The 27,409-nt window shown below is 40.1% G+C and overlaps 2 protein-coding genes across 10 annotated transcripts; one reads left to right on the top strand and one right to left on the bottom strand.

The window, feature by feature from the left end:
• Positions 1 to 1,940: 1,940 nt before the first annotated feature.
• On the bottom strand, positions 1,941 to 15,420 carry LOC130576080 (tRNA selenocysteine 1-associated protein 1-like). 8 transcript variants are annotated; one of them, XM_057370464.1, is made up of 11 exons: positions 15,197 to 15,419; positions 13,581 to 13,746; positions 12,126 to 12,206; positions 11,052 to 11,128; positions 10,820 to 10,953; positions 10,112 to 10,243; positions 9,072 to 9,191; positions 6,760 to 6,955; positions 6,176 to 6,221; positions 5,446 to 5,614; positions 1,941 to 2,268 (listed from the first exon to the last, which is right to left on the bottom strand). In XM_057370464.1, exons 4-10 carry the CDS (start codon positions 11,079 to 11,081, stop codon positions 5,478 to 5,480), a joined length of 795 nt encoding a protein of 264 aa, XP_057226447.1. In that variant the 5' UTR covers positions 11,082 to 11,128; positions 12,126 to 12,206; positions 13,581 to 13,746; positions 15,197 to 15,419; the 3' UTR covers positions 1,941 to 2,268; positions 5,446 to 5,477. The 8 variants fall into 8 exon arrangements, with proteins under 8 accessions (XP_057226447.1, XP_057226442.1, XP_057226446.1 ...); XM_057370459.1 differs by lacking the exon at positions 1,941 to 2,268 and having other exon boundaries at positions 5,222 to 5,614; XM_057370463.1 differs by lacking the exons at positions 1,941 to 2,268; positions 15,197 to 15,419 and adding an exon at positions 15,082 to 15,104 and having other exon boundaries at positions 5,222 to 5,614.
• On the top strand, positions 14,910 to 26,340 carry PAK1IP1 (PAK1 interacting protein 1). 2 transcript variants are annotated; one of them, XM_057370457.1, is made up of 10 exons: positions 14,910 to 14,972; positions 17,141 to 17,303; positions 19,139 to 19,259; positions 19,350 to 19,424; positions 20,462 to 20,514; positions 20,966 to 21,111; positions 21,204 to 21,301; positions 22,008 to 22,107; positions 23,291 to 23,417; positions 24,014 to 26,340. In XM_057370457.1, the coding sequence occupies exons 1-10, from the start codon at positions 14,910 to 14,912 to the stop codon at positions 24,151 to 24,153; spliced, it is 1,086 nt and encodes a 361-aa protein (XP_057226440.1). In that variant the 3' UTR covers positions 24,154 to 26,340. The 2 variants fall into 2 exon arrangements, with proteins under 2 accessions (XP_057226440.1, XP_057226439.1); XM_057370456.1 differs by having other exon boundaries at positions 24,008 to 26,340.
• Positions 26,341 to 27,409: the final 1,069 nt, after the last annotated feature.

Below are 27,409 nucleotides of genomic sequence, written 5' to 3'. Positions count from 1 at the left end.
CACCAGCCCGCGCGGGAGCGTCACACAAGCGGCGCCGGGCGGACGGACCGACAGCCCCCGCGCGCGCACCGCCCCCGCTCCAAGGGAAGCGGGAGGGAGGGGCCGGGTTGGGCCGGGCCGCGCCGGATGCGCGGGAAAAGCGCTTGTTGGGATCTGCCGCGACCCGCAAAGGGACGTGGCTGGGGAAACGCTCGCTCCCGGGCGCACCTCAGGGACAGCTTGAGGGCTAAGAACGGAAGTTTGTGCCGGGGTCGTGCCGCGCAGAGCCCCAGAMGGGGCGGCGCGGGTATCTCCACCGCCCTCTCTCCCCGCGGCGTTTCATAGAATGGCTCGGGTTGGAAAGGACCGCAGTGAGTCATCTTGGTTCAACCTTCACGTTCAAGCRGAGCGCATGGCACAGGATTGCATGCAGACTGGTCCTGAATTTCTCCAGTGAGACCCCACAAGCTCTGCGCAGCCTGTTCCAGTCCGCGATCACTCGCACAATGAAGGTTTTTTCCCTCGTACGTAGGTGGAATTTCCTGAGCATGAGTTTCTACCCGTTGCCTCTTAACCGGCTGTTTGGTACTACCGAGCCTGTCCTGACTCTGCCCCGGGGACGCAAATTACCCACGCTGAGCTTCCCCCACGCGACAACGGCAGAGTGGGGGAGATGTTCCCTTGGCCCTGACGAGGAGCAGCGTGAACGCGGCAGGAAAAACGACACCGCGAGGTCCGTGGTGCTCCCCCAGGATGCCACTAGCGATTGGGTTTACAGGAAGGTGCGGGTTTTTCATCACTCAGTGTTAGCATATGGAAAGCAGGTAGGGAGGAAAACCTCAATACAGCTTTTACTTCCTCAAAACATGTGGAAGACTGCATTCCTATTACTAAGTTGAAATGTGTAAAAATGTGTTTTGGTTTTTTATTCTACAAAAAGTAAAGTTGGGAAGTCTATGGTTTCACATTTTTAGTTAGCATTGACCTGCCCTGGGAACGATGCGGCAGAGAAGCACATAAAATCACAAGCACCTTCCCTATGTACAAGTCAATAAAAATGTTACCTAGAACAGAGCCATGATACACCATACACCCCTTCTACCAAAAATAAAAACATTCATCCCAGCACACACCTGAAGAGCACGTGGAAGAGGTGTGAATGTAATTCTGAAGGCATGCAGAAATGTGAACAGGCAGTAACAGCAGAGGAACAGCTTYTAGAAAAAATGTTACTGGGGAATTTTGCGCTATCCCCRCTGCTTCATACTKGCTTTTTTTGAACGTCATTAGTGTMTTCTCCCAGCTCTCCATSATTTAACTCCTCAATTTCTTTGTTCCGTTTGCATGATCAAGAGGAGATAACCATTACCAAATTCCCAGCAGGGTGGAATTACTTTCAAGATTTTTCTCCTCATRAACTTCCTTATTCTCCTGCCCCACAATTGTAAATACAAATTTATGTGCAGTGGGAGGACTAGAAGTGATAGAGGATGCCTGTCCTGGAAACATGTATGTTTGAAGTCACCAGCAAGAACCACCTTGGCTGGTGTAAACTGGTGTGCTACAGCTACTGCCCAATATTAGAATGATGGTCTGTTTCTACAATGTGCATGTCAAGATAAAAACACAAAAAATTTAGCTTGGATTTGTAACTCATTTTGTCCAAGAAACAATCAGCATGATAGCTTTCAACTTCAGGGAGAGGAARGAAGGGTAGCATTATGTATTTTCATTATGGGAAGAGCAAGATTTACAAAGGGATGTAAACTGTGCCCATTGGCAACAGACACTCATTAGTAATAACGCTGGCTTCTAAAACGGTACATGAGGGGAACTGACTAAAATCCCTCCTGTGCTGAACATGTAGAACTTGGACAAYTTTAAAACAAGCTTCCCTCTTTATGCACGCTAAGTATATTAAGGTAAGCTGTAAACGGATTTTCTCTTCCACATACGTGTCAAAGGCAGCTACACTAATTTGCTTAATAAATTCAAGTGCTGCTTTATTTACTTGTTTTACTTATTTAGAACAATTTCCATATGGTGACATGCCTTTAATGAAACTCATGACTCAGAAATACCTGTCGATGTGGTCAAACAATGTCTATTCACAAGAGTCACTCAAGTTAAATAAAYGTAATTAAAATGAGACAAAACAAAAGGCAAATAGATATATGTCTCCAGCAGAATGATAGTGATCATCACCATYTGATCAATCTTCCCTGTGAGTTATATCTGCAAGTTACTTTGAGGTAGCGCTAGAAAGAAGCTGTTGATCCAAGAGCATCCCTGCAAAAAGAAACATTCATGGCTTAAATACCATTTAACTTTCTTGAACCTATTCAAGTCTTCACCATTTTTTAGCCTGTTTCTTTCTCCCTGTTCACTGACTGCAGGATCATTAGCCCCTCAAACCATGGTACTAAAGCTTTTCAGAGAAGTGGAAAACAAAAACATTACTCTTCTTCAAGAAATTAGTGGGTTTTAGGTAAAGGCACTATCTATCACAGCTAGGTACAATAAAAGTTTATAAAACCAATACAAGATATTCTTAAAAAAAACCCCTTTATCAGAATTAAAAAACCCCACATTTCAGCTGGGTAAAACATATACAAAACACAACCAGACAAAGTGAAATAGCATGGTGTTGAAAACATTACTTCCAATACTTTAATGTTTCTACTGCAATCAGCTCTTTGTAGARCTGAGAGCAGGCATCTGTATGATGTACATGTGCACATCTTTGTGTAAGCTCACTAATGCAGATGGCTAGCTAGACCAGCACAGGAAGTTTCCTCAGTTAAAAATCTCAGCAATAAATGCCAACACTTCCGAGGCGCTCACTTTTTCCCAAATTTGTGCTTAGACCAATATAGAACAGTTTTTCCAGTATGCCTTTACAGTAAAGAGTGTGTGCTCCACACAGTATCTTAATCCCATTTATGCACTCCTAACTGGAAGCAGGGTAGCCTAGAAAAGCTCAGGAGACACAAAGTCAGAGAGTTATGTAAGTATCACACAGGCTGCAAACAGTAGGCTCCCTTCTTCACCTCACTTTTCTTGTATGTTGACTGGGAGAAAATACATTCCTCAATGTTTCTCAGCTATGCAGAACTAATRGACAAAAAATTTCTTTCACTGCATTTAATAAACAGTATTTTCACTACATGGGTATTTTACAGGCCAGAACAGAAGGTGTATGGATGTCTGAAAACAGTCCCTAATGCAGAGTGCAGTGATCTCACTAACATGTAAAATCTGCGTAAATATGATTCTACTCATAAATAAGAGTCATAAATATTAGTAATAAATATGACTACAGACTCTGACTTTGAGGTTTATGTGCTGTAGTCATACAGTGCTGATCCAGGTGAAATCACGCAGCTACACGGGCTCCTCCTTACACAGTTCACACATGGATGAACCTCCCAAATGCCAAAAAGCAGCAGATGGTAGAAACACTGTGGACTAAGCTAACATGCATCCTTAGTATCTGATAACACAGTAAAAGGTTTCCACACATTACTTGCTGCAACTTAAATATGGTGTTAGGTAATGCTGTGCAAAGCAGCATATACACTTCAAAGCAGGAAGCTTCCGGGTCTGTGCCTGGGTTATAATCCTGCAGCTTGTCATGACGGTGCTCGCTAGATACAAAATCCTGTGCCTAGCAACTGGTTTGTACTACCAAGCTCAGGCATGATAGCGGTGCACTACTACTGAAGTAACATCGAATCGAGCAGGGTTTTGAAAGTTTAACACCCCCACATCCAAATTCAAGGGGCCCACTCTACCGCATTTCCTCCCATCTGCAGTCCCCTGAAATTATTCTATAGAGGTACACAAGTAATCCCTTTCCCATCCAGATTCTCTTGGCATCATTTATTCCACTTTCTGTCACATTCCTATTAATCTCCCTACTATCACCCTCCAAAGACTGACCAGTTCACGCCGGGGAAACATTCACCCCCAAAATCCCAGTTTTCAGCCACTTTGTAACTAGTTCTCTCCAAAGCAGGGAAATGGTTGCTAAGACAGATAGTAATCTCCTGCCTAAATGARGGGGCTTTGATTTCTCTTTTTCTACATACACAGTACACAAAATCAAGGAAGAATGAAGTTCCTACAGCACACCAAAAGACCCTTCCTGGTTTAGAGCATCTGTATTTCATGGATAGGACTTAAAAAAATCCTAGCTGAAATTAAACTGTTAAAAGAGAGAGGTTCTGGTGAGTAGGTAGAAGGGACCTGCTGGGCCAAGTCATCACTCTGCAATGCAGTATTAGTTTCACATTTAAGAACAGCATGTAAGTTATGACCACCACTTTAATGTAATTAAGGCATTAAAAGGAAAAAAAAAAAAAAGCAGAACTTTTATCTTATCCTGTCATCCCAACACTTAGGGTTTAGACTGCCCCAACACAAATGGCAGTACCCAACTGCCTGAATAGCTTTAGTAGCTTTCACATCTATTAGCTATAGGATAATTTATATCTTTTTCTCTTAAAAATATTCTTCTGTTTCCAGACTGAATTTATTGCATACATTAAATAGCAAATATTTTTGCATACATAGGAGCTTTAAGATATCCCTATGACTGGAAAATACTTTACACTCTTTCAGGTAAGAACAGTTTAGAGGAAGCCACTCAGAAGTTGCTATCTCGCACCAGAACTTTCTTCATTGCCATCTCCCCTACCTCCTTTGACTTCACTGAAAACTGTCATCCTACTAAAATGTTATAAACCTCATCACTGTGAAACATCTGAGCATGAAGACTGAACAAATAACAGAGGTTTAGGATAGGGTGCAACTTAGTTGAAGAGGATATTAGGATACTTGAATTCATAATGGATTATTCTTCCTCTTTTAAACCACAGTTTTCTCCAAAGCTTTTAATGTTTGTGAACATGTATTATATTACAYCAGTTTCTTTGCTGGAAAGCATTAATTGAGATGACTAACAAGATAAAATTATCAGTAGGTATCATCCTTAGTCTTTGGAACATTTGCAGCAACAGCAGCTCAAAATTTGCCCTTCTGTATTTCAAAACTRTACAGATGAGCACTTAAAAGAATTTGTAGAAGATTGCCTAGGTATCCTGAAAGTATTTGAGTGCTAGTTCTTGGTAGTGCTGATGCCCATACCAAAGACAGGTGAAATACCCCTACTGCCTCCAGCTAAATTCCACAAGCCAGAAGAGAARGTGTTTTGCATATGTAAGTAAAATCCCTTGCTGGCCAGTTTGCAGAAACAAAATTTTATTTACACAGGCAAATCTATCTTTAGACCCCATTGAATTCTTTACATTTCTAGAATATTTACATGATTTCAAGATGCTCCAAGTGATGAACAAAACAAAAAAATACAGAAACTGCCAAAAGCATAGCAAAAAACCCCCAACCTATTATTGTGCTTTAAAACTTATGATCTAGAGTAATGTAGAAGAAATGTAATTTTAGCACCTTGGTCATAACGGTCATGCTATATAAGACACTTAAATAGCAGAGGGGATGTCAGAAGTGACCGTATCCAGAGGTTGCCAGTGACAATTCATGAGTGCATCATAGAGTTCTTCACTTGTCTCCATAAATTGTCTGTTCATTTCATCAACATCCAAGTACAGCTGTGGATCTGAAAATAAAAGCCTGGTAAGTGCAAGTGTCAGATCTTAGGAGGCTTGCACACAAAAGCCTCAAGTAAATGCCTAGTAAAGTGTACTGTAGCTAAATTTAATGATGTAATAGATATAAGTCTAGTAAGATGTTTATTCACCTAGAATTTTAATGGACCTGACAAATCCAACTTCTTTTGGAATTTGTGTATTAGAATTTTAGGACTATATCGGTATTTTCACATGAAGCAGAGATTTACAGATAATTAAAATTTCAGAATACACAAGATGTCTCTACTAATGAGTTGAACATATAGTAATCTTAGCAAAATCAATACAAAGATATAGTAAATACTCCAATAAACCATTTTGGAAGGATAATAAAGGCAAAGTTACAAGAAGCCTACTGCAAAGAGTTCTTGACAGTGTCCCATTTTACTTGACATGGTGTACACCATTAGCCTTAAAATGCTACCTCACCTTAGCTATAACCCATTCTTTATCCAATATGTCAYTAGCTTGGATTATTAAAGGGCAGAAGTATGGCTTAATTCAAGCTGCAGGGATAAAATTATCATTACCTTCAGTTAATAGGTCATCATTTATTTCAGTCATAGCTGAAGCTTCCTAAAAAAAAGAAGTTTAATTGTAGTCAGTTTCTGAAAGCATTAGAAATCCAAAATAATTTTTTTCTCCCTCCTAAACCGCTACGTCCTGCCATAACTATAAAATAAGCAGGAGTTTGTTGGAGAGAGGTTTTTTTGTGGGACATTGGTTTAGGGTTTTTTAAAGAAAATTACAGTATAGTTCTGCTTGGAAGACACTTTTGGAAGTTGTAACTCATCAACTGGTTGATCTTGATACAATCATCTCACAACAATTCTTTATTTTGCTTTAAGCAAAAGTACATCAGAAAAACAGAATGAGAAAAAAGACCACAAGACTTTGCTGTCAGAACTGCTATTTGACGTACATGAACAAATAACAGAAATGTGTAAGTATCTAATCCTGCACATACACTAAAGCACTTAAATAAAAAATGCTGAATATAACCTTCACACTTATCTCAATGCATGATATCAGTTTTAGGACTTTTGCTCTGATTTACACAATCCATACAACTTGCTACCTATTTTTTTTTTAATTAACTGTTTAGCATCTTTACCTCAAAAACAGCTGGAGCCATAACAGCATCTCCTAAAGAGCAGTCTCCAACAGCTTGCATGCTATCATAGGGAGTATAGGAGCTGTAGTTGTAGTCAGCATAAGGATCGTAATTCCACTGTGAGTAGTAGTTCTGATAATCTTGGTAATAATCATTATAGTTGTATGACTGGTACCGCTGGAATTCTGCTTTCAGTCTGAAACATGAGAAGTTATATACAGTTAAGAGTTTGAGAACAAAAAATTGTAAACCCAATGTTGAATTTAAACAATTTTACACACTTCCAAATTTACAAGGAAGCTTTTCTAAATAGTTGCATAAATTTTAAGTCATAGCACAATACCTCATATGTTTATAAAGAAGCAAATGCTCTCACCTTCACCAATGCCAAAAGTAATTAGTTCTATGGATTAACTCAAATTACATTTATCTGTATGCAGTTTGGATACTTTTGGTATCCACATAAGCAAGCTGCTGATAAAAAAAATGATTTATTAAGATCAGAAACCTTTATCAAGCACTGTTGCTTTAAAGACACTTTAAACATTTAAAGTCTTAATCAGTCCTTCCACTTGTTTCGTTAATACTAAGTCCTGTTATTTCCAGAAACAAGGGGTTAAGCCAGATTATCTGTTTTAGAGGAGCATCTGACACTGTCTGCCAATTTAACATGTCTACCTTCACCTTTTCAGGTTTTGGTCCATGAACAGTTGCCAAAGCATAGTTATCGGGTGACGTCAGCACTGCCATTATCCAAAATTAAGCCAAAGCAGCAGTAAAATAACAAAACTCATTAGTTCTTTAAGATCAAGTGATTAGGTCAGGTGATTAGTTTTCACTGCTTTCCCTCTCCTGAGCAGATTTTTCTCAGGGACAACTTTAAGTTGACTAATGGCAAGTATCACTGCACAAGAATATTCGGTACTAAAATAGATACACTACATGAAAAACATTGGGATAAATCAACTGCATATTCCAAGAAATCCCTGATGTTTAAACATTTCCTCACTGATTACATAGAAGCAGACCTCCTGTGTTGGCAGAGTCCCATTTCCCTGGGTCTCCACTTTACTGAAGAAAATTCAGATTGGGGCTTTTTGCCAACAAAACTGAAGGAGCTCAGAAACAGTTTCCAATGTAAGTGATTTAATGACAAATTACTCTGATGGCTGGATATTTGGATGCTGTGAGAGCATAGTACTCTGCCATTCAGAAACAGATACAGACTAATGATATTTCAATATCCATATTACATTTTTGCTTCAGTACTGTGAACTGAAAAATGTACGCAAACATTCTAATAAATAGGTACTTTACTGTCTTATTACTGTAGTAAACAAATCACTACACAATGTCTCAGTCTTCTGCTTCCAACTTCTCTCCAATATCCATCTCTGTAGGAAAGAAAAATCTAAAAATACCACTGACATTCTTCTGGATAGCAGAAGTGAGGAAAACTTTCTTGGGGCTTCATTTTCAAAGTAAGTTAGTCAAAACAAATCTGGACAGTGCTCTCCTGGATAAGAGCATTTCTGTTCCAAAGCAATGAGGCAACACTGGCAAAACTATACAGGGAAGAAAAGCAGGAGCTCTTCTTTTTAGCCTTCTAACAGAACACACAAGCTAACCTCATGAATATAGAAACTAAAATTCTATTTTTGTCTCTATTCTGGATCAAAGTTTATCAAATTTGGTATAAAGTCTCTAACTGAATTGTCTTAACTGAGAGAACTGAGCTGTCAGAAAAAAAAAATCTCAAACCAAATCAACTTTAAATTTCCTGCTGCCCTAATCACTTGGAAAGCAAAGAGTAGTATTCTAAACAAACCTTTCAAGCAACTGTTCATCGCCTTTGGCTTCTTCCCCTCTATATTCTGTATTTTTCCACTGAAGAGTTTCTCCCTCTGCCAGCCTACTTGAAAACCAGCAATGTGCTACCTTGTCTAAACTAAGAAAGACTTARAAGAAAAGCTTTCTAGCGTAAAAACAAACACTTGTCCCTTATACCATCTTCAGGCCCAAACATGAAATACTTACAAATGCGTTCAGCTTCACTACCATAAGCATTAAAGCTGGTCAGAACAACAGCTAAACCCAAATTATACAATCTGGCTAGACTTAAAGAGTTGGATTTCCCCAGCAATCCTCAAAGAGGTTGATGAATCCAGGTAGTCAAAACATAATACTTCTGTGATTTTGGTTTTACATCATGTGTATAGCCATTATAGCAAGGGCCACAGTCTTTACAAAGGCAGAACTACAAGAATCCGATTATTTAGCATTACTGTATCAATGCACAACTCATTTGTTACCTTTTAGAAATTCCTATGCTCAGCCGGATTCGTTTTCCCCCCAGACCTGGTGCATTCTGGCAGTCTTGCAGTGCCCTCATCTGATCACCTTGCTCACCAAATCTGACAAAGGCATACCCTCTACAATTTTCAAAAGGGAGAAAACAAATTCTAGTATTCATAACAGTTACAAAGCTAATGAATTCAATTTCTGTCTTCATGAAAACAGAAAATAGTAGCTGCTATAGCTTCTAATATCTAAGCAACCTCTCCAGCATGTGCACATGCACAGAAGATGCTTTCGCAAAATTAAAAACTTGGGCCAGAAGCAGAGCTCTTTTGATAGCATTAAGATACAACTTGCTGAAAGCCAGTGAAACAATGCATGTTAACTGCTCTCTCTGTAAGTAACCAGATTTCGTATTTCTGCACTTAGCGCAGTTAATTCACCAGTGTTAGCCCATTCCTACTGCTGTATAGCTCTAACATTCTTTTAAAATTTGCTCTCGTATTTCCTTTTTTTTTCCCCAAGTTGCTTGAATTAGTCCATTACAGCTACTATGTTCTGAAGAGCAAACTCACTCATCTGTGTTTGACTCGCTCTCTAGCCAGTGTCATGTCTACTAAGCTTTATTTACTAATATTCAAAATTCTGTCTCCCAAACCCTAAGATTTGCTAGGTCTTGTACTTCTCTTCCACATGCAAAAAGGGAATTATTTTGTCCTGCAGTTGACTAAGTGGACACAGTGCTGTAGGTAAGCACAGCAGAATAATGTCCATGCAAATGTCTTCCTTCTCCCACCATCTAACTGCTTTCATGCAGATAAGCATTTGGCTAAATTGAAGCTCATCACATTAACATAAATCACACTAACTGCTAAAACTAACCATAAAGTTTTAGAACCACTTGGATCTATGTTGTTAAAAAATYATGCCAGAGACTAATCACTCTCTTCCTGCCTCTGAAAAAAACGAAGAGCCAGTTCAAATGCAAGTTCTTACAAATTACTTATAGAAGCAAACATACTGACAGCATTAACACATTTTTCACAGGCATTACCTGGAATATCCCAGGAGATCTGTTGCTATTTTGCAGTCAATACATGAGGGGTACCTCTTTAGGAAGTAGTCATAGAGCTGGAAATCATCCACTTCTGGAGTAAGCTCCCCAACAAATATTGAATAATCTGGTCTTTAAAAACATAAGAGAACCATCATTAAATTTGAGAATAACACAGATAATTTAACACTGAAATGAGCTAACATACAAGCAAGTAGCTATTACTCATCAAATAAGGAGGCAAAATATAAAGACAGTGTTAACTACAAAACTCTGCTAGGCAGTGTACAGAACTGCAATGCCACCACTCCAAAAAGTTCTCAATTTCTCTGAGTCCATTCTACCACTTTTGCAAGAGAAAATATTTCAACGAAGATCCAAATTTATTACAGAATCCTTTTGAAAATTGGTTTTAAAAAGTAGTGTTTGTTGTCTGAAGGGCAGGGGACCCAAAAATRCCAAGAAAAAAATAAGTTACAGCCATAATTAGAACGAGCTAAGACTATTTTGACAACATTTCCCAAGTGATTATGAAAGAGACAAACTAGGAAAAAAATCATTCAGTTGGCAATACAATTCCATAAGCAATAGTGTACAGGCACCAGGTGAGCCATTTCAGGATTTTAAAAACAATTGGTGGCATTCACTAGTCATTGGCAATTTTAAACAGGTAAGGGGTCAGACCTTCTCCTTTCTAAACATCTTTACCTGGTTGCATTAGTACTGCTAGGGACAAACTCTATTCTTCCTGGTTTTATTTTGTTCTTTTTCTTCCGTTTCTTCTGTGGTGTTCGCCACCAGCTGTAGGCCTGGAGACATTCTCTTTTTTTTGCCATCAAGTCCTGCAAGGAGAAAAAAAAAATCGCCTTTATAGTATTTAGCCTCATTTACATTCCTCCCTCCCACTCCCCATCACCACAGGTGATTTCCCCATATTCACCTTGCCCTTGAAAGAAGCCTGGGGTCCCATTTCTCCCTCCGCCTCCCATGAGGGAAAGCAGCCTCTGGGGAAAACGCCTGGCAAAAATAACAGAGCCAAAGGATTGTATGAACAGCCATATTCCCCTGACTTCTCAAGCTGGCTAAAGGATTGACAGCTTCCTCTGGGAATTAGGGAAAAACCAGTTAGCCCTTTGATGCTGGCCAATCCTAAATGTTAGTTAGCTTCAGGACTGGACTGTGTTCTGCTTGAGCTCCAGGATGCAAGAAACTCTGCTGCAGCACAATCTGAGCGATGAAGAGGCAGGGAATTTGTCACTCTTGCCTAGAAGATCTCCGCTGTCCCTATCTATCTCCCCTCACCTAGGAATTCTTCTTCCATGATGCCTCTCCTCACTACTCAGCAGTGAGTCACTCTCCCAGGCCAGGAACAGTGACAAGAGGCCGATTAATGGAATGAACAGAGAAAGCAGACCAGGAACAGGCATTAGTTTGGCTGAGGGAAAACTCGAACCCAGGTGTAAGGCCAGGAAGAAAGAGGCATAAAAAGTACCTCTTAGGAAAAAAAATAAAAAAGGAAAAAAAACCCTGAACCCCAAAAACCACAGTTCAAAAAGGAAGTAAGTGGGGCAGCTACACAAAAGAGGGGAAGCAGCCGTATTAACACAGGCTGCCTCCCTCACCGTAAGGTTCTGAAGAACAAGGACTTCCAAAAAACAAGAATGATGTTCCACAGCATTTACTTACGCAGGCTTTAATGTTCTTCCTCTACAACACCTCCACATGTATCTTACATAGAGGGTGTTATACCCAAGGTCCTTCAGAAGAACTTGCATTCAAATAATCCAAACTGCAAAGCTTAATGTAACGACCCCCAACCTGCTTGAGTGACACACTTAAGTGTCCCGAGTACAGCCACCAATTACCACAATGCCAGAAGAAATCACAGGACTAAAAGAACACCCAACTCAGAGTAATCTAGCTATTTCAGCTTTACATTTATTAGGAATTCTGAGTATGGTTCTGGAATCCATTCAGGCACTGCAAGCCTGCATTTCTGACTAAACGATCTTACCTGGCTTGCCATGGTTCAAACTGTCTTCTGTCTTTCTCCAACAGGATGGCTACACAGGTTCAGCTTATGGCCCTCCTTCAGCTGAAAAAAATGTGGGGGAGAAAAAGAAGATGAAGGATTTTATCCTCAAAAGTAGTTACTTCCAAATATGTTCACCCAACCATAAGCTTTAAATTTTATTAATTCAGAACTCAAAAATTAAGTTCTGACTTGTCACTGCTAAAACAATACAGACAAAAGGGATATATGGCCCATGGGATTATGATTAGCAGTAATCTTCACTGTCTTAAACTGTAATAGACCAGTCTTCCCACTGTCCAATGCAATAAAAATTTTAGAGAGCTTGTAAGTCATCTATACCTCACCCTTAATTCTGAAATGCCACATATAACAACCTAATAATTCAAAAGATTCTAAAACAGTTAAAAATGAGGCTTTGGTATGTTTTGTACAACTCCCCAGGGTTTCTTCCCTTTTCAGCCAAATTTAAAATTAATTTATTTGTACCACAAACTATGCAGCTGAAAACAAGCAGTGGTATTTCCTATGTGCTAAAGAGTAGGAGAAATAGAAGCAGCGTAAGGGCACAGTACAAGCAAACATGATCTTTCTCTGCACCTTTTCCACATACACATTTCACTCATTATCAAAGTTAATAACAAATAACCTTTTACTGTGATAACTAAACTAGCAGACACACTTTCCTGAAAAGGTACATATCTTTATTGATTCCAATAGCCTTTCTTTAGGCTTTTCCCACTAGTCATCCAACAAATAGAAATCAGTACAAAAATCCAATATAAATCAGTTTAATTTGCAAAATATTCTGCATTTACTTTCACACAGGTGTTCCTTCACCACTACTGATTTCTTATAACTGGTGTTACTCCTTTTATGCAGATACTTAACTAGTGAAATTTTAATTCCCATTTCCATGCAAGAATTCATGTAATGTTTTACATCTTAGCTGATCAAATCCACAGTCACATAATGCAATGAACACCGAGCATCTACAATGCCTTAAAGGCTTGCCTCCAGAGCAGAGCAGTTCAGAACACTACTTCTGAAAACTGATTAGACTAACTTGACACACCATAGCCATAAACCATAACTAGTGCATCCATGCATGGTGCTACTCAGAATAATTATGGAATTCGTCCCCACAGCCATTCTGAAGCCAAAAGTCATGCACAAACAAGCCCTTAAAATAGTCATATAMTAGTAAGGTTAGCATATGCTAAACTGAGCATGTGCTTAACTGAAAGCCATTGCATTCAYTACAAATAATTAGCAGCAACAACTTATTCCTGTTAAAGGCAGTCATTAATAATGCAAATATCCACATAACAATGGTCCTTTAACAATTATTTTCATCAGAGGAAACCAACTCCTCCCTGTTCTCAATGCTTAAATACTATGAATGCACAGCTGCACAGTAACTTTTTTCAAACTTACCACTTTTCACTTGTGCAGACCTAACGGAAGATACACGCAGGACAGAGAACTCTAGTTGCGATAGGCTATCAGGAGGCAAGTGATGCGACTACCTCTTGGTCAGTTACCACCAACTTTTATGCCAAACTGGTTTTGTACACCTTCCTGTCCAATCTTGACCTTTTCACTAGAAAACAAAAACATTTTAAAAACAATTAAAATAGCATGCATTAATATAATAGATTTTTTTACATTTGCCTTAACTACAAATACACCCACAGCTATCTTTCATTTAGGCAGTGGGGCAGCTTCAATAACCAGAATTCAAACACATTCTTAATCGGATTACACACACATCACAGCAGCTCTGTAATTTATTCCACGTTTATTGCATTATTGCGTTTATCCGGGCAAAAAGGTGGGCGATGCTGATCACGGTCTGAATCGCCCGAACACCGCTCACCCAGGGAGCGGGCAACCCTCCCTCCTTCCTTCGGCACTAATTTTGCTCCCACGGGCGCTGGGTCAGGGCACAGGGATGAGGCAGCCTCCAAGAGCTCTTGGGGCCGGCGCGGTGACCCCGGCCGAGCCGAGGCCCGAGCCGTGACGCATTTCTCTAACCGAGCCACTCGGCACGMCGGGAAAAGCCCGACCGAAAGTGCGCCGCACCCGGCCGCGGCCCTCGGCAAACGGCCACACTGGCGCCGCGGCCGCGCTTCCCGCTTATTGTACTGCGCGATAAGAAATTATGTAATGAAAAAAATAAAAAATAAAAAAAAAACGACATAGTAACAATAAAAGCCGGCAGGGCCCGGGGCTAGGGAAAGGCTGGTTTTCTAGCGCCTCGGCCCAAGCGCCGCCAGGGCCTCCCCGCCCCGCGCGCCCTGAGGGAGGCGAAGCCCCGCGGCCTCGGGAGAAGGGAAAAGGCCGTAAACACTCCAGCCCATCCCACCCCGCCTCGCTCCCAAAAGATCGGYTCGCGCTCCTTTTCCCCGCTACCAGCCCCCGATCACGGCCACCGCTTCCCCCCACCCCTCCCTCGCGAACCCGGCACTAACGCCTCTCCTCCTCCCCGCCGCCATCACCGCGAGCGCCGCTTCCGCCCCGCGAGGCCCCCCCTCCCCCCACCCTGCGCGGGCTGCCCCGCGCGCAGCCTGACCCCTCGCCGCTCCTTCGGGCGTTTCCTGCTCCGCGGCGGCTCCCGCGGGATTTTCCTCACCCGGGAGGAGCAAGCGTGGCCAGACGCCACACGCGGGGCCGGCGCGGAGCGGAGCGGAGCAGGCAGCGCGGCGGACGGGCGGGCGGCGGAAGAGCCRGGGGGAAGGCCGGGGCGGCGCCGTGCGGTGGCGGATGGAGCTCGTGGCGGGGTGCTACGAGCAGGTGCTGCTGGGGTTCGCCACGCGGCCCGGCCAGGTAACGGGTATGGGGGGATACAGGGGGAAGGAACAATCACAGAACCGCTTGGGTTAGAAGGACCTCAGAGGCCATTTAGTTCCAACCCCCCTKCCATGGACAGGGATACCTTCCACGAGTCCAGCGTGTTCAGAGCCCCACGCAGCCCGGTCTCCAACACCTCCAGGGAAGCGTGAGGAGGAAATGCCCCCCCCGCCTCCCTGAGAGCACCCCCCAGCACTCACCGTGTCGCCCGTCCGCAGCCGTGGTTCCGGGCGCCGCTGGGGCTCTTAAAGCTCGTTGCGGGGGCGGGGCGGCCTCTCCCGCAGCCTGYGCCGCCAGGCTCGGCCCCCTCCTTGCTCCGAAGGGCTCTCGTTGCGAGAGCCTCTGGGCTGCGGGGAGCCACGTGGTGTCGCGGGGCTGCGGTGCGAGGCCGTTCCACCCGACGCGGAAGATGGAGAGCTGCGCGGGGGAYGGATGGGACGTGGGCTCGAGGATGGGGCAGGCCGAAGGCGTGTCTTCAGCCTGCCTTGATGGAAAACGAGAGAATCCGCGTCTCTTGCCCTCGGAGTTTATCTCTGCGCAGACACCTTTTCACAGCTAGCTTCGTCTAAGCACAGCCCTGATTACAAAGGGCGGTTTGCACGCTTAAATCCTTTGGAATATCTCCTAACAGCACATTTACTCAGTGAGATGCCATTATGCTTATAGCTAAGTATAATTCCTCCCCCTGTACTCAGCACTGGTGAGGCCACACCTCGAATGCTGTGTTCAGTTCTGGGACTCTCAATTCAGGAAAGACATTGAGATGCTGGACATGTTCAGAGAAGATCGGTGGAAYTGAGGAAGGGTCTGGAGCACAAGTGTTGTGAGGAGTGGGGAGCAGGGGATGTTTAGTCTGGAGAAAAGGAGGCTCAAGGGTGATGTTATTGCTCTYACAACTGCCTGAAAGGAAGGTGAAGCCAGGTGAGGGTCAGCTGCTTCTTCTGAGGAGAGGACAAGAGAACATGGCCTCATGCTTTGCCAGAGAAGGTTTAGGTTGGACATTAGGAGGAATTTCTCCTGAGAAAGGKTGATGGTGCCCGAAAAGGGCCTAGAAATAAAACCCCATAGACTGGTGTCTATAGAGCAGGTATTTGTTTATTACAGCGCTGGTGTAGCACTGGAGATGAAGGGGATTTCTCCTCCTAACCCACCTGCCTTTACTTCAAATTAGCACATTTTTATACAGTAAGCAGGGTGCAACATGAACATTGTCACTGCCCCCCATATGCCCACCATACACCCACCACTATACATGGGCACGGAAGTACACTATATCGCAGTTTTACAAGTGTGCATGTGTCATCCTCAATTCGGTGGTTGTGGGGGTCTCCCTCTAATGAGATACCATCCTCTTCATCATGGTGGACTTTTCACCTTTGTCTTCAGGGCATGCACAGTTGTGACGTTCATGTTTTTTTTCTAGTCCTTCAAGTCATAATTTTCAATTATTTTGCTGACTGTCCTGTGCTTCTGCCAAGTTCTCATTAGTGCTCTCTACTGTTCCTTGTTTATAGCATCTACCTGTCTACTTTCTTCAGAACTTTTTCTGATCTATGCTTCTTGGTGATTTCACATATCTATGTACTAATCCAGCTSGTTAGATTACGTGCAGCTGGTATACTATATGTTGCTAATACACTATTAAAAAACTTATAGCAATATATAAAAAGGCTATCATTGATAATATATTGAAAGTGATTACATTGTGTTTTAATAATATGTAAAAAGTTACTACATTCTTATATTGATAACGTATAAAAAAGGCTATAGAAAGTTTTCGATTAATAGGCCTCATAAGCACCTTATCACTTTGATATAGACCATATATGTCAGTGATTAGACATTGGAATGGGCTGCCCAGGGAGGTAGTAGAGTCACTGTCCCTGGAGGCGTTTAAGGAAAGACTGGATCTGGCACTCAGAGCCATGGTCTACTTGACAAGGTGATAGGTTGGTGATAGGTGACAGGTCATAGGTTGGACTTCATGATCTCAGAGGTCTTTTCCAATCTAATTGATTCTATAATTCTGATTTTTACATGTATACTTTTTCAAATTTTGCTTTTAAAAAAACACAGGACAGTGAAGTGGAAGCTTATTATGGTAAGCTTGAGAAAGACATGTTTGTTTTGCTTTTAATTTACAGTCCTGGACAGTCGTCCCTGATTTTACACATCATGCCCACTCTGCCTCATTGTCAGCAGTAGCAGTGAATAACAGATATGTGGTCACTGGGAGCAGGGATGAGACAATCCAAATATATGACATGAAAAAGAAGATAGAACACGGGGCACTGCTACAGCACAATGGTAAGGGAGCATCTCTTTGTAAAAAGCATTAATGATAAAAAATTGCAGCTGAAAAACTGGCCCTTGCTAGAAAAAAGAAAACAGTTGTTTYTTTTTAAAAAGACTGTAATAGTGGTGGTGTTGCAGCCATGATGATGTGATGATACAAACAAGGTAAGCTTTTGAGTATAAAAGTAAAAAAAAAATATTTTGGTATGAGCCCACAAACATAGCTGCTGTTTTCAATTATTTAACTGGTTAGGAAGTTATGACCCACAAATGGCTTATGTGCCATTTTTCTTCTATCAGGACAGTTTATCTAAACCATGCGTACTCCCAGCTATTGTCTTTCCCAGTGTCCTTGTCCTGTCGCAAGTGTACATGAGCCACGCAAAAGAGAGAGTTTGCCTGAGAGCAGGCTGCTGCTGCCAGAGGAGTTAACCTGGTACATTTCCCACTGCGTGTACTTCCTGAATTACAACTGCAAAGTACCTCACAGAGTCACAGAATAGTTTGGGTTGGAAGGAACATTTTAAAGGTCAGCTAATCCAACCCCACTGCAGTGAACAGGGACATCTTCAACCAGATCAGGTTAGACAGTCTCATCCCATTGGGCCTTGAATGTTTCCAGGGAGGGAGTATCAACCACCTCTCTGGACAATTTGTTTTGKTGGATCACTGCTGTCCTTGTAAAAACACTTCTTTCATACATCTAATCTAAATTGACTTCTTTAATGAAAAACCATTACCCATTGTCCTATTGCAACAGGCCCTGCTAGAAAGTTTGTCCCTATCTTTCTTATAAGCCCACTTAAAGCCCACAAAAAGGTCTCCCTGCAGCTTTCTCCCAGCTGAAGAATCCCAATTCTTTTCAGCCTTTCCTTGCAGGTGTTCCATCTCTCTGGTCATCTTTATCATGGTTCTTCTCTAGACTTGCTTCAACRGGTCCACATGATTCTTATGTTGGGGAATTATTGGACCTGGATGCCCCACTCCACCCACTCCAGGTGGGATCTCAGAAGAGCGAAGGGGCCGAATCCTGCTGCCCATGCTACCTTTGATGCAGCCCAGGACACGTTTGGCTTTCTGGGCTGGAAGCACACATTGCTAGGTGATGTCCAGCCTCTCATCCCTCATCAAGACTAAGTCCCCCSTCTCGGCAGAGCTGTCCAACCCCCAGCCTGTGCTTTGTGGAACTTTGMGGTTCCCATGGCCCACTACTTGAACTTGTCCAAATCCCTCTGGATGGYATCCCATCCCTCACCACTCACAGAGTTTGGTGTTATCTGCAGACTTGCTGAGGGTGCGCCCTTTGTCTATATCATTTGTACAGTCATCAGGTAACAGCTGTCCAAATAAATCTGTTTGGGTCATTTGTAGCTCAGTCCTGATTAATCAAAAAGATCCAGGGGCTAGCCTGAGCATGGTACCGGCATTTAAGTCACATATGACAAACACGGTGATTTTGGGGAAGCAGCATGTGCAGTAAATTCAGCTGTGTGTTAGGAGCAGGGCTTTGATGTGGGAGGATTTCTATCACTGATAGAAGCTCTCTCTTGTCTGTGCCATGGTGTTTGAGTACTGCTGTGTCAGAAAATAAAYCAGGTGGAGTTCAGACATGTTTGGATAAAGGATCGATAGAGCACATGAGGGATTGAATATAGCAAAGAAGTTTGAGGGGTTTTGTTAAGAAATACTCTTAATTTTTTTTTTAAGAAATAATTTGGATTTTCCCAAGGGTAGGGGTAGCAGGTGGCATGTCTTGATGGGAGAAGCTTTTCTGTTAAGTTGTGTATTCCCTGCTAATTTGTGGGATAACTGTTTGGTCTGTATGACATTGTTAATTGTATTTCTAGGCACGATAACTTGTTTGGAGTTCTATGGTACTGCACATCTATTGAGTGGGGCAGAAGATGGACTCATTTGTATCTGGAACACAAAGAGATGGGAATGTCTGAAATCCATTAAGGCGCATAAGTGAGTTTCTTAAATCTTCATATTCACGTATGTTTTCATGTCTATCTTCCTTGTTAATAATAGATGTGACTAATGTTTTGTTTTTATTAGGGGACATGTGACATCTCTCTCTATTCATCCTTCTGGGAAGTTAGCTCTGTCAGTTGGAACAGATAAAACATTAAGGTGAGTCAAAACTGATGAAGAAATGTGTCGCAGAAGGGAAGACTCGGACCACTCAATATGAGTTATAAGCGAACTTCCATTTATTGCAAACAATGTCTAAGTTTTATAGCACACATAATTAGCTCATACATATTCTGTAATACATATATTTCATGGGTCCACATCCTAAACGTCAACTCCACCTTTAATGATTCACTTGCCAATTTCCCTTATCTACTTCTACTTTTTCCCAGGGCTAACCAACACAAGTATCTTGTGGGGAGTTTCCAGCAGCTTAAAAACATGATGTCCTTGCATTGCTTTCTTATTGCTTCAGAAGAATTGTTCACACAATCTCAGCAACTATCCTAGCTGAGTGCAATACCTGTGCCCCTCCATCTCACCAAGCTGCAACATGTCTACGCGACCCCTCTCAGCTAGCCAGCCTTCCACAGAAATGCTGAGAATCATAATTAAGTAACTCTTAATAAGGTGTTATAGGAAAGAATTCTGTGTTGGCATTYGGCCATGCAATACTGATAAAACATATTTGTTATCAAATGTTTCAAAGATCCACTAGTTTGTCTTTTGACGTTCTAAGTGCCAGCAATATTTTAAAGTCTCTTAAGAATAGTTCCTACTGTTCATATCTTCTTCTTGTGAATACTGACTCTTCACAAGTCAGAAATAYAGATGTGTGAATATGTTTGCATTTTGGAACATAATATGCTTAAACTTCTGAAAAGTGCCAGGTTTTGTTTATTGTGATTWTTCACTTCCATGTTGCTGTTTTAAAGATATAAAATGCTATTTTAATAGCACAAATTGCTATTGGTCTCCTTTTGGGCTCTGTATTGCAAATGGTGGTTTAGAAAATAAATAAGACAAGTTCAACATCWTACTATGCAAACAATATATGAACTCACTATTTTCTTTTGCATTAAGGATGCAAAAAAATGCACAGAGAGGKTTAAAAGCTTCCTTTGGGTGCCTCATGTCAGCAGATCAGACTTCAGTTTCACTGCTGTTTTTAACCATTACCTGTTGTTGTGTTTCAGAACTTGGAATCTTGTTGACGGGAAATCAGCCTTCATCAAAAACCTGAAGCAAAGTGAGTTGATCAATCTAAATCCACTAATTAAGTGGAATTTGATAGTTTTATTTTWTGTGTATAGAAAGTTGACTTTTAATCAAGTCAGTTAATTGCRAACTTTTACAATGGCTTTTTTACGCATGCAGACAAGCATATGTAAGCCTGTGTCCTTGATAATAATCATAGTACCACTAAAGTAAATCCTTTTTTCCCTTGAAATTTGAGGTCAGGAGATTTAAGTAAATGTAGTTTAGTTTGTTTTTCTTTACACTTACACACAGTTTTTTTTTTTCTTTACAGACTGACCTTTACACGGTTCTGTTAATCAGAAATAAAYATTTAAGAGCATAGGTGTTTTTTCTAGTTTATTTGATTTTTCACTGAATATTGTCTTGGACTGAGGCAGAAAACAGTATCTAGAGCTTCTAAAGATTCTTACTTTTAAATTTCTCTGTATCAWTGTGTACAGATGCACACATAATTAAATGGTCCCCTGATGGAGAGAGGTATGTGACCGTGATAACAAACAAAGTGGATGTCTACAGACTGGACACAGCTTCAATCACTGGCACCATTACAACAGAGAAGAGGATTTCTTCACTTAGATTTATTACAGTAAGTACAAAAATGAGAAGTGTTGGGAAGTTAACTGGATTGAAACATATGAAATTAATCATACTTGCATTTCTTTTTTTTTCGATTCCAAGGATTCTATCCTTGCCATAGCTGGAGGTGATGAAATGATYAGGTTCTACAGCTGTGACTCTCAAAAATGCCTGTGTGAATTTAAAGCTCATGAAAACAGGTATTCTATAYTTGTTTACTGTTTAAATATTTAAAAAGTGCTGAGTCCTTTCTAACATTTAATGATTTATAATATTTAGCAGTTTTTGTTTTTGTTTTAGTATAGAAAGTGAATTTATTTATGTGCTAAATTCCAAACAGATTTCTTTGCTTTTAGTGTGAGCACAAGCACTGTGCTATCCATGCATGTTACAAAAACAGGGTACAAAATTAAGAATATTACTTCTAAATCTGTGAGTGAYTGTGTGTGTTTAACCAGTCTTTACTGAATCTGACTCTTTAGAATGTTTCAAAAAAAACAGTTTTATTCGGTTCAAACAAAAGTGTAATCACATATTCTCTGTTTTTGAAAACCAAATATTTGTCCAAGTGTTGCTTTGAATTTATCAAAACACAAAAGCATTAGCAGTAATGTCATTGATGTGTTTAATAGTGTATGCTCTATTAAGTAGTATTAAAGTATTAAATTATTCTGAATAATTAAAAGCATTCTGAATTGAATCCCAGTAAGCCTAGCAAAAGTAAATGTTCCTAATATAAATGACAGCACTCAAAGCAGATTACTGTTCCAAGTTCCTKCCTRTCACTTGGGGGTTTTCTGTTCAAACTGACTTTTTTAGACTGTTGCCTCATCTTTAATTTCTCTCAACTTACTGTTCTGAAGTGAACTGCCATGCTATAAAATAAAAATGTATTACTTTTCACAGAATAAAAGATATTCATAGTTTTGAAAGAGAAGGACAGCATGTTATTGTTACTGCATCTAGTGATGGTTACATTAAAATGTGGAATCTGGATCTTGATAAGGTTGGTATATTAAACTGCTTCTTACATTGAAGAAAAGTATCAGAGAAACAAAATCGCAGACAGTTCTATTGTAAGAGTTAATTTTAAATCACTGAGGAAATTTTACTTGAAATCTGGYTGTCTTGATCTTTCATTTTTGTTCAGTAGAGATGTGTATGTCTATGCATATGTATTTATGCATTTGTGTATTTTTTCCTTTGTGCCTTTTTTTTAAACAAACTATAAAACCTGATTATATTATGAGATCTTATYTCCACTTTACATAAAGTCATGCTTCCCATCAGACTGACCTAGCCAGGCTTATGACTAATCAGTTATGTTATGACTATCTAATTAGTTAAGTACTGCTGTGAATTTTTGTACTGTTGATGACTGTTGCTATACTTCTAAAAATACAAAGTCTRTGGTTTGGGTGGGGGAAGGCGATTGTTCATGTCGGGGGAGGAACTTATCCTTCRGAAAAATTCAAATACATGAATGTACTGGGTACTTGTATTTTGCGTGTTTTCAAGCAGTTCCAAGTAGCACARTTGAACAAGGAATCATGTCTTATGYTTAAAGTTCCTTGTGTTTATTGTTTGCTTTTAAAATCAGAAATAGATTTTTTTAAATTTATTGCCTAGTTAAAAAGGATCTACTATATTTTATGATAAGTATCTTGGATAGTTCAAATAATTATTTCTYAACATATATACACTTCATATCTGAATTTGCCTATTTTTAGTTTCACCCACTGATTATACTTGTAAGGGCAGGACTGATTTCTCTCTTTCCCTGTCACCTTACATTTCTGTTCCCCTTGTACTGAATTGACACCATGTTCAGGGAACTCTTTACCTTTCTCTGTAACATTGTATTTATTTTAAAAATAAATATGTGATTTCTTTTCCCCGTAGGCAGAGTTTTCTATACTTGTGTGGGCTGCTCTGTCCAGCTCTGAGAGGTAGAATATCCTAATACAGTAGTTCCCAATGAGTTGATGCTGTTAACACTGCACGTGTTTGTGACACTTTATCCCCTGATATCTGTAATAGAATATTTGTATTAAATGAGCTTTGTGATATAATTGCCTAACAATGAAGTGGAAGGTGGGCAGTAAGATGCATTCTCACTTCAAATACTTCAGTAAATTTAAACAGAAATAAAAGTAGGTTTAAATAATCTTCTTTTATATTTTCTTCAGATTAAAGATAGGCCGTCTTTACTATGTGAAGTCAATACCAAAGCTAGGCTGACATGTCTTGCAGTATGGCTTGACCAAGCTTCAGAAATGAAAGAAAACTCTGATAAAACTGCAACAGCATCTGAAGGTAACAGAACCATTTGTATTTTGAACTGTTAATATGACTGTGAAATGGAATACACCACRTGGGAGGTTTCTACTATATCCATGAGAAAACCTTCTGGTATTTTGAAGAAGTGGGGATATGATGCTGGCAAGTGATGCAGATACACTTACCGATCTGACAGTGTCATGTGTTTGTTGGAGAACATAAGCCTCTTTTCACTTCTATTGAAGTTTTCTTTCTGTTTACTGGGACAACACAATGAGGAAGCCACTGCAAAGCTTTTGAGACAGATGAGAAAATAAAGAGCTGACAGAACTGCATGTCTTGTTTTCCTACAAACAAAATTAGGTCTGAGGCCATTGTAGCTAGGCAAACTTAMTAAGTCTAGCTCAGATTTGTTTGCTTTTTCTACTTTTGTTTTGCTGTATTGTAATCTGTTTATATATTTGATCTTTATACATTTAAACTTTATCGGCAAAACTAGGATGAATGACACTTTCCACTGTTTATAACTCTTTCTTTTAAATGAGATACAAATAAGTCTTTGTGCCATTTAGATTACAAAGACTGGACATAAAAATCAGTGTGAATAATTCCTTGCTTCTTTTCAGAAACAGAAGATGACAAACCATCAATAGCCAGGGAAGACAAAGCTTTTGGGCCTAACAAGTGTGTTAAAACAGCAAAAAGAAAGAGAAAAAATATTTCCGAGAAACAAAAGCTGGATGCTCCATTGCAAAAGAAGAAAAAGAAATAGAATAGCTTGGCATGAAGGCACCTACTGCTCTCCTGTATAAAACGTAAATGTTAGTGTTGCCCTAATTTTTATAATGTAAACTCTAACAGGACATACACCTCTGATCTGATGTGTTGTTTAAAAGTAATTGATGTTCTTATCCTAATAAATTGACTGATCATTTTGGKAACTTTCCCTGAGTGAACAAAGCAAAAAAGAATTTGTAATATGTAATATTTATATTTTTGTATTAAAAATACCGTATGCTTTTTAATTGGCTCTGGAAAAGGCCAACTAAAATAATAAAAACAGCTGCATCTATCTCACTTATATGTGAACGTTTTCATTTTAATGTTGAAAATGTTACTGTTCATTTGACTCCAAATATGATCTGCCTTTGTTCTGCATTACTTTTCCTACTGTAGGAAGAATCGTGTTAAAATTAATTAAAATATGATGATCATGTTCCTTTTACACACCTACAGAAAACTGTACTTTCTAGTTCTTCWCATAGACTTACATCTGGACTTTAAAAGCACAATGTTTGGCTTTTTTACTGTGTTCACACATAATACGAACTTCARTTTTTTTGGATCTTTGTACCCATGGTTCAATGATTAAAACCTTTTGTTCAGAATGTGATATATAATTTTAGGTGGAAGAGTTTATATCCATAAGCTTTTACCTTTTCTTCCCCCTTTCCACTGTATTTTTTCAAGTTCTTGATCTGAGCCATATTCTTAAAAAAGAATTATATAACATTTGAAATGTTTGCCATGCTGATAAAATGTCACCTGTTTTGATTGCACTTAAACAAGAAGTGAATTCATGACCTTCTCCATCAGTAGGAACAGGAATTTATCCTAAGCCTTATTACAAACATCCAGTAGGAAAAACAAAGTTGAGCTGGAGAGAAAAAGGTCAAAGAGTTGTACTAAATGTTCCCTGTCTTTATTTTAAGGTTTAAAGCATGTTAATGTTGTTTTCTGCACTGCTGGAGTAGTCATTACTATTTCTGTTTTCAAAGAGTAATTGTAATTATGCTTCATTCTGATTCACTTCATCTYTTCCTCCTTATTTGTGTAGCAAGAGAAAAAGTAGAGAAAAAAGATTGAGCCAAATTTGGAGACAGGCTGATTTAGGGATGTAAATTAGGATGTAACTCCAGTTCAGCTCTATACTCTGACACTGAAACAAAGGGAGCATCATCAGTGCTGTTACCAAATTGTTCATGTGGCAGTGGCAGTATTCTCTTGGGTGTCCATATTTACCTTCTGCAACTGWTTTCTTTATTTAGATGAATGATCAGATCCCCTTATCTGGATATTCAACATAGTTGATTTATGCAAGCTCAGTTTAATTCAACATTAAAGGGATTTAATTTGAGCTTACGCAGACAGCTTTTAATTGTAAGGATTTGCTAAATGTTTGTGTTCACAAACACAGGCAAATAATGTAAAGTTMAAATGGYTYGTTGATTGACAGAAAGRTACCAAAACATTTTTAATTTATGAGGCTTCTACAGTAAATAAAGGACTTAAAAAGCATAAGCTTAAATAAGGGAATTGTGTACAGTGTTTTCACTTGTAGTGTGTTATGTCTATTTAATAGTGCTTATCTTATGTCCTTGACAAAATGGCTGCCACTACTAAACGAGATTCTATTGTTTGAATTTTTAAATRTATGAGCTCATGGCCACACTCATAACAATTCCAGAAGCAGGATTGCAGAAGCACCGGAAAGGAAATCCAGTCTGCACATAATTTTAAGAATTAAAAAGCAAAAATTCYGCAGAGTTTGGCTTCTAAAGTTTGGACTTAGAAGTAATAATTAGACATTCATAAAAATCCAAAAGTCCCTGTGTAGTRACAGAGAATTATGCATCTTGTGAGGCTCAGAACAATTTGTGAACTGTAGACAGAGAAGAACAGTCCTTAGGGAAGAACCCACATTTTTTTATACCTTGAGTGAATACTCTGCTGCTAATGAGTACTTGGCAAATTGTTTTTGTTTCCTTGTGTACATCTTCCTTTTCAGCATGTTTTCCTTTCTTGTTTTTGAGGAACTGCTTAGAATGGTGAGGGGAGGCAGCAGTGCAGAGCGAGGAGATGTCAGCAGTGAGAAAGCTGTCCCTGCCAGAAGGCGTGGGCATGCATGACACTGGGCGARTAGATGGAGCCATAGCTGCAAGAAACAACAGCTGAGCCCCAGGTGAGTTTAATAGCTCCAACAGCTTAAGGATTTCTACCAGTTTTCCTGCTTCTCCTTTTTTGGGAACCCCTATGCCGGATTACAAACAAAAGCCCAGTGAAGCTTGAACCTCATAGCTRTTACACAGCTCGAATTGAAAAGGAGACCCCATCCACTACAGCTTAGCTATGTATTGGTTGTAGCACTTTGCACGGTGAGAAGAGATTCCTATTTAAACTACTTAGGTCAACAAAGGAATTAAACTGCCCCCAACTTTTTATGTTAATTCAAAAGGATGGGAAAATTTGACATGCAGCTTTGGAAAGCTGCATTTTGCAGAAAGTACAGGCCTCTCATGCCTTCTATTCTAGGTTTTATGCCTGCTATTATGAAGTGAAGCCACTCAGCTTAGGGATCTGGCTACAGCAGTAGTTTTTTTCTTTCTGTATTTATAGCAGTTTATCTTTCTGTATTAACATTCTGGTTAAATGTCCATGGCAGATAAGTGCATGGAGAACTGAAATAAAATCATGGAGGACMATTTACATGAAGAAAGTCAGTTTCAGCACTCAGAAAAAAGCTTATCTTTGTAGGCAAAGATGTATAAGCACCTCTACATTTTTCCTGATTTAAAAAAAAATGCAAAACATTGTCTTTGCAAGATGTTTTCCATCTCCCACTGTTGCATAACTTCTRTAGCAGAAGACTCCTTTTTCTGCYTCACTAGCTTGTAAACTGGAGGTCCTGGAAATCCTCTACRTCTTCCATACAAGAACTATTCTGAAATTACTGATCAAAACTAGAAGCAGCCCGTAGGCTCTCCAGAGWTGCAGCTCATGTTAAAGTAAAACCCAACTCCAAATTCTCAGCTGTATCAGCTGTACCATGAAACCCTATTTCTGGATCAGGACCGGGAGAGATTGGGTGCACACGACTGCAGTTCTGGGGGAGCTCTGCCCCTCGACATGAGCCAAAAAGCTGGTCTGTAGTGAATAATTTTGTAGGCTTGCTCGGGCATCCTGGACATCTGCCTCCCGCCCTGCCGGGWGATTCCCGGGAACTCTGCCCGTAGCTGGGAAAGACACCA

Source organism: Malurus melanocephalus, unplaced genomic scaffold, assembly GCF_030028575.1.
Source record: "Malurus melanocephalus ecotype Western Australia unplaced genomic scaffold, MMel_1.1 scaffold_126, whole genome shotgun sequence".
Taxonomy (NCBI): domain Eukaryota; kingdom Metazoa; phylum Chordata; class Aves; order Passeriformes; family Maluridae; genus Malurus; species Malurus melanocephalus.
This window is presented reverse-complemented; position numbering and strand designations above follow the sequence as displayed.